Below are 7,087 nucleotides of genomic sequence, written 5' to 3'. Positions count from 1 at the left end.
CAGCCTCCTGAGTAGCTGGGATTACAGGCACGCGCCACCATGCCCAGCTAATTTTTTGTATTTTTAGTAGAGACGGGGTTTCACCATGTTGACCAGGATGGTCTCGATCTGTTGACCTTGTGATCCACCCGCCTCGGCCTCCCAAAGTGGTGGGATTACAGGCGTGAGCCACCGCGCCTGGCCTTATTTGGTAGTTTTCAAAGTCTGCCTTGTTTTGTCCCAAAATGTGCCTGAGGTTATCCTTTGAACAACAGACTGCTGGAAGAGCCAGAGAGCGGGAAGGAGAACACAGGTTAAGTCAAACATGGGAACTCCAGGCTTATTCACTTAAAAATTATATTAGCCTCACTCCTGTATGTCAGCTGAAGTGGGGGTGTGGGTGTCAGAAAGCAAGTACTGAGAAGGCGCCTCCTGCAGTAGGGGACACTGGGCAGTCGAGGGACAGGACACTGCTCTGTCCACATCACTCCTTGTCTATAGAGCTGTTTCCTCAGGTTGATTATTAGAATAAGCATTGACAGATGAAGAGACAGGTCTAGACCATTTTCACTGCATCGCCCAAGGTCAGACATCTGTGAGAGCAGAGGCAGGGCTGAACTCAGGCCTCGAGCTCATCTGGGGAGAGCATGTTTCTTTGCAGCACTTAATCAAAGCCTCACTGGGCGGGTTAGATCAGTGGATTCCCACGCTGGCTAAACATCCAAGTCATCCAGAGAGTATGTGTATATGTGGGTGTTTAATATACATTCTTGTCTCCTGATTCACTGGGTCTGGGGTTGGACCTAGGAATCTGTTTTGTTGTTTTGTGTCATATTGAGATTATCTTACTCTGTTGCCTAGGCTGGAGTGCAGTGGTGCAATCTCAGCTCATTGCAGCCTTAACCTCCCAGGCTCAAGTGATCCTCCCACCTCAGCCTCCTGAGTGGGACCACAGGCATGTACCACCATGCCCAGCTAATTCTTTTTAATTATTTGTAGACACAGGGTCTCACTATCTTGCCCAGGCTGGTCTCAGACTCCTGGGTTCAGGCAATCCTCCTGCCTTGCCCTCCCAAAGCACTGGTATTACAGGCGTGAGCTGCCATGCCCAGCATTTATTTATTTATTTTCTGAGATAGGGTCTCATTCTGTTGCCCAGGCTGGAGTGCAGTAGTGTGATCAGGGCCTCAATTTCATGGGCTTAGGTGATTCTCCCACCTTATCCTCCCAAGAAGCTGGGACCATAGGCATGCCACCTTGCCCGGCTAATTTTTTGTATTATTTTTGTAGAAACAGGGTCTCCTTATGTTGCCCAAGCTGATCTTGAACTCCTGGGCTCAAGTGATCTGCCTGCCTCAACCTCCCAAAGTGCTGAGATTATAGGCATGAGCCACCACACCCAGCCCAGAGTCTCTATTTTTCAGCCCTTCCCAGAGATTCTCAGAGCAGGGTTTAGGAACCAGGGCTGGAGTAGAAGCACCATGGTGGGTTCAGGAAGGCTCTGTCTCTGCTTGGCACCCACTCTTTGTTCTCTTTGGACTCTTTAGGCGTGGAGGAACCATGGTAACCTATGGGGGAATGGCCAAGCAGCCCGTCATAGCCTCTGTGGTAAGCTGGTCGGGGAGGCATGCCTGCAGCCGGGCCGGACACCTCAGCCAGGCCACATCCCCTGGCATGACAGCTGTCTAAACTTAGGCAATGCCTCATCCCTGGAGGGGAGTCGGTACCCTTGAGCGGTGCCTGGAATTCTTGCCCTCAGAGCCCAGCATGTCCTTTCTGTGTCCACAGAGCCTGCTCATTTTTAAGGATCTCAAACTTCGGGGCTTTTGGTTATCCCAGTGGAAGAAGGATCACAGTCCAGGTAAGTGCATGGCCCATTGCAAAGTGTCACAGATGAGGGCAGTGCCTAAGAAGGGCAGCAGAAATGACTAGCTATTCTGAACCCTGGAGCGGTGACTGGGTCTCCAGCCCCACAGAAGGATCAAGGAGAATAGCCTTAGCCCAGCTACAGTCAGCAAATAGTTATTAGACTAAACTGGGTTATTCTTGAAGGCACAGAACAGCTCCTGAAGAGCTGACAGTGGGGAAAGACAGTGAAGCAAAGAGAATAGACTCTGGAACCAGCCTGCCTGGGTTCAAATCCTGCTTCCACACTACTGGACAGAGGTGAGACCTTAGCAAGTTACTTAGTCTCTCCCTCAGTTTAAGTGTCATAAGTTTAAACTCTTGTTAGGCGTGTTTGACAGAGGAGGAAATTGAGGTTCAGGGTTAAGTAACATGGACAAGGCCACCTCCCCGCAGGGAGGGATGCAGCCGGGATGTGAACAGATCATCTCCCTGTTCTTTGTCTCCTGGAGGACTGGCTCCCCAGAGTGGGAACGCCAAACCCAGGACAAAGAATACTACGGAGTTACCCAGGTGAAGGGGAGGAAGGTGGTGATGTGAATGCAGTGTTTCAGGCAGAAAAAATCAAAATTGCATGTGCAGCTGGGCACTAAAGTGGTTCCAAGCAACCTGGAGCACTAGATCTGAGCTGGGGCTGGGAAATGGGGTGAGTGGGTTGTGACCAGGTTACCAAAGGCCTTAGAAACCTGATTAAGGCATTCAGACTCACTGGGGTTTTTTTTTTGCTGTTTTGGGGGGTTGGGTTTGTTTTTGAGACAAGGTATCACTCTGTTGCCCTGGCTGGAGTACAGTGGTGTAGTCACAGCTCAAAGCAGCCTCAACTTCCTTGACTCAGGTGATCCTCCCACCTCAGCCTCCCAAGTAGCTTGGGGGAGCACCACCACATCTAGCTAGTTTTTGTATTTTTAGTAGAGATGGGGTTTCGTCATATTGCCCAGGCTGGTCTCAAACTCCTGGCCTCAAGTGATATACCCGCCTCAGCCTCCCAGAGTGCTGGGATTATAGGCATGAGCTACTGTGCCCAGCCAAGACTGACACTCTTTTTTTTTTGAGACGGGGTCGCTCTTGTTGCCCAGGCTAGAGTGCAATGGTATGATCTTGGCTTACCACAATCTCCGCCTCCTAGGTTCAAGCGATTCTCCTGCCTCACCCTCCCAAGGAGCTGGGATTACAGGCATGTGCCACCATGCCCATCTAATTTTGTAGTTTTAATAGAGATGGAGTTTCTCCATGTTAGTCAGGTTGATCTTGAACTCCCAACTTCAGGTGATCCGCCCGCCTTGGCCTCCCAAAGTGCTGGGATTACAGGCGTGAGCCACCATGTCCAGCCAGGACTTGCTCTTTTTTTCTTTTTTTTTCTTTTTTTCTTTTTTTTCAGAGTTTCGCTCTTATTGCCCAGGCTGGAGTACAATGGTGTGATCTCGGCTTACCGCAACCTCCGCTTCCCAGGTTCAAGCCACAGCCTCCCAAGTAGCTGGGATTACAGGCATAAGCCATCACGCCTGGCTAATTTTTTGTATTTTTAGTAGAGACGGGGTTTCTCCATGCTGGTAAGGCTGGTCTGGAACTCCCGACCTCAGGTGATCCACCCGCCTCAGCCTCCCAAAGTGCTGGGATTACAGGCATGAGCCACCACGCCTAGCCAGGACTCATTCTTAAAGGTACTTCTTTAAATGGAAAAACACTTCTCAGCCAAGGCCTTCGCTTCTCAACTTCTATACCATATAGGGTCCTTCAGAAAAGGCAGGCCCAGGGAGACGACATTGGTGGCCCTGGGTTAAGGGAGTCCTGGGCTCTCAGGGAGAGCTGCTTTCCCTAAGCAGAGCTCATCCATTCCACATCACTTTGGCATGCCATGCACACCCACTCCCTCCCTGCACCTCCTCTGGCTTCCTTGCCTCAGTTCATCCTGCTTCTCCCATCATTCACTGCCCCTGGCTCCACCGTGGCCAGGTTCTGTGGGTCTGTGCTGTCATAGCCAGCACTCTGAAGGGTGGTCTCTGCCTGCCTGCCCATCAGCCCCTGGAGCCACTCCTATGTTCCTCTCTCCCCACCTGGACCTCATTGTCCTAAAGACAGGCAGGGACCGGGCTGCACACAGCCACAGCCACCCTATCCTTGGCACAGCCAGGACTCTCAAGGCTTTATTGGAACTTGGTGCCAGCTCCTGCCGATAGGGCAGCCCATGCCACATCCCACCAAGCCCCAGCTGCTGTTCCCCTGTCTGATTTCCTCCAACCTCCCACAGACCAGTTCAAGGAGCTGATCCTCACACTGTGCGATCTCATCCGCCAAGGCCAGCTCACAGCCCCTGCCTGCTCCCAGGTCCCGCTGCAGGACTACCAGCGTGCCTTGGAAGCCTCCATGAAGCCCTTTGTGTCTTCAAAGCAGATTCTCACCATGTGATCATCCCAAAAGAGCTGGAGTGACATGGGAGGGAAGGAGGATCCAAGGGGCTGGGTGCAGGCCCCTCAATCGGAGCTCTCACCTTCCCCAGACTACTGCCCTCCTCACTGCCTCTTCCTATTAGGAGGATAGTGAAGCCAGCCACAGTTTTCCCCAGGGCCAGCCTTAAGGTATCTAATAAAGTCTAAACTCTTCCCCTCCAAAAAGTAGAAGTCATCTCTGTTGAGAAGGACCATCACTACTGCACTGGTCAGCTCACAGCACCAGGAGGCCCCCTTCCTGCTTTTCTGTCATGTGTGCCGCTAGTAATCATTTTCTGACCACCCTGAAAGGAAAGCCTGAGTGGGCACTGGCAGTGCAAAGGCCAGTAGGCCACCATCCCTGCCCTCAGTCTGCACAAGGCCACAGAGGAGGATCCTGTAGAATGAATGGTTTGCTTTGCTTCTCGGGTAGCGTGCGGCCCAGTCCAGGGCATGGGGAGGATCTGCTGCATGGAAGAGTGAATGCCAGGCTGAGGTCATCAGAACCCTGAGGAACAAGGACATAGGGTCTCCACTGTTGTGGAACTGCCATTCTCACTGGGGACATAGACAATATCCCAGTGGTTCTCAGCCAGAGGCAATTTTACCCCCAGGAGACATTTGACAAGGTCTGGGAATATTTCTGGTTGTCACAGCTGGGGAGGAGGTTGCTACTGACATCCAGCAGGCAGAGTGAGTGATACTGTTAAACACACCACAGTTCACAGAACAGCCTCCTGCAACAAAGAATCACCCAAGGCCCAGCGCAGCGGCAACACCTGTAATCCCAGCACTGTGGGAAGCCAAGGCAAATGGATCACTTAAGCCCAGGAGTTCAAGGTCAGCCTAGGCAACATGGTGAAATGCCATCTCTGCAAAAAATTACAAACATCAGCCAGGCATGGTGGTATTCACCTGTAGTCCCAGCTACTTTGGAGGCTGAAGTAGGAGGATCACTTGAGCCTGGGAGGTCTCGACTGCAGTGAGCCGTGATCATGCCACAGCACTCCAGCCTATGCAATAGAGCAAGACCCTGTCTCAAAAAAAAAAAAAAAAATTTAGCCCCAAGTGTTCAATGTTCACAGGGTCATTGATAAACCCTGCATTAAACAGTCTCACAGTAATTACCATAGTGACTAAAGCTGTAAAGAAGATACGGGGGGTGCTATAAGAGCAGAATCAAGGTCTTGCCCCAGGCCCCGGGGTCAGGTGCTTCCTTGAGGTAAAGTTTGAAGGTGGGCTCTGACAAATGAGTGAACTTTATTCAGGCAGAGGGGAGAGCTTGACGTGTGACTTTCTGGTATTTGCTTCATGATCCACGTGCCCAAAGCAAAGAACAGGCTTCAGCGTGTCTCCCCTGTCACCTGGCCCTCTGTACCCTGCACTCAGGAGCCTCATTCAGGATGTACTTTTTTGAGATGGAGTGTCGCTCTGTCACCCAGGCTAGAGTGCAGTGGCGCGATCTCGGCTCACTGCAACCTCCGCCTCCTGGGTTCACACAGTTCTTCTGCCTCAGCCTCCTGGAGTAACTGGGACTACAGGTTCCTGCCACCATGCCTGGCTAATTTTTATTTTTTTAGTAGAGGCAGGGTTTCACCATATTGGCCAGGCTGGTCTTGAACTCCTGACCTTGTGATCCACCCGCCTCAGCCCCCCAAAGTGCTGGGATAACAGATGTGAGCCACTGCACCCGGCCCAGGATGTATTATTGGCTGCCTAGTGTGTGCCCAAAGCTAAGGATACCAATGAAAGAAGTGCTGCTGGCCCTCAAGTTGCTTCGCCTAGTGCAGTATTAACCACTACAGTGTAATGATGAGGTCACTGACATGGAGGTGTTCAGAGGGCCTTGGAAGGACACATAGGGGCCCCAGTTCTGCCTGAGGGCACCAAGGAAGGATTCCTAGAGGAATTGTCTTCCACAGCCAGTCTTGAAAACCACGCAGGAAACAGTACCAAGCAAAGCCGACAGCACATGTGATCGTCTGGAGGCCTGAGGGAGCCTGACACTTGGGGAACTACAGACAGGTGAGTGTAGCTGCTGCCTTAGAAGTGGGGGAAATGTGAGAACTGATGTGGGCCCCATGGGTAAGGGTCAGATCACAAAGGACCGTGATGTCAGGACTTACCCTGAAACCCTAGGGAGGCACCGGGGGACTTCAGTCAGTGGAGCGATATGGAAAAACTGGCTCAGAAGGTTTAATTGCATGCCAGTTTGCACACGGACTCCCAGAACAATCATCTTTTCTTTGGGAGCATCTTGCTTATCCTCTGGAGAAAAGGAATCAGGTTCAGCCTGGGGCTGGGAAGGTCTGCATTGCCCTCTGGGTAAAATTTGCCACCTTGTGGGCTCAAGATCAGCCCCAACTCCTTCCTGTTCCCCTGTCCTTTAGGTTAGTGGGACCAGTGATTGTACAGATGGTCAATGTAGGCCAGTGAAAAAAGCCTAAAAGGAAGGGGAGGCTGCCAGACACCATAGGAGTGAAAATTAAATTAGGTTCTTGCCTGGCACAGTGGTTCATGCCTGTAATCCCAGCACTTTCGGAGGCCGACATGGGTGGATCATGAGGTCAGGAGCTTGAGACCAGCCTGATCAACATGGTGAAACCCCGTCTCTACTAAAAATATAAAAATTAGCCAAGTGCAGTGGTGCGTACCTGTAGTCCCAGCTACTCGGGAGGCTGAGGCAGGAGAATTGCTTGAACCCAGGAGGTGGAGGTTGCAGTGAGCCAAAATCACGCCATTGCACTCCAGCCTGGGCGACAGAGCAAGACTTCATC

General features: G+C 51.7%; 1 protein-coding gene across 5 annotated transcripts in view; it reads left to right on the top strand.

Moving 5' to 3' along the window:
- Window positions 1-7,087, top strand: part of MECR (mitochondrial trans-2-enoyl-CoA reductase) — a 66,240-nt gene that overhangs the window by 37,371 nt on the left and 21,782 nt on the right. For 4 of the 5 annotated variants that reach the window (XM_017534795.2, XM_017534794.2, XM_017534796.2 and 1 more), the window contains 3 exons: window positions 1,527-1,587; window positions 1,768-1,840; window positions 4,133-4,496. In XM_017534795.2, the coding sequence (XP_017390284.1) occupies window positions 1,527-1,587; window positions 1,768-1,840; window positions 4,133-4,290 (292 nt within the window). In that variant the 3' untranslated portion in view covers window positions 4,291-4,496. Of the gene's footprint in view, window positions 1-1,526; window positions 1,588-1,767; window positions 1,841-4,132; window positions 4,497-7,087 lie in introns of those variants that run through there. The other variant, XR_001827053.2, reaches the window with a different exon arrangement.

The sequence above is a fragment of the Cebus imitator genome, unplaced genomic scaffold (assembly GCF_001604975.1).
Source record: "Cebus imitator isolate Cc_AM_T3 unplaced genomic scaffold, Cebus_imitator-1.0 Scaffold87, whole genome shotgun sequence".
In the NCBI taxonomy this organism is placed as follows: domain Eukaryota; kingdom Metazoa; phylum Chordata; class Mammalia; order Primates; family Cebidae; genus Cebus; species Cebus imitator.
The sequence above is the reverse complement of the archived record's forward strand: the minus strand, read 5'-3'. Positions and strand labels throughout refer to the sequence as shown.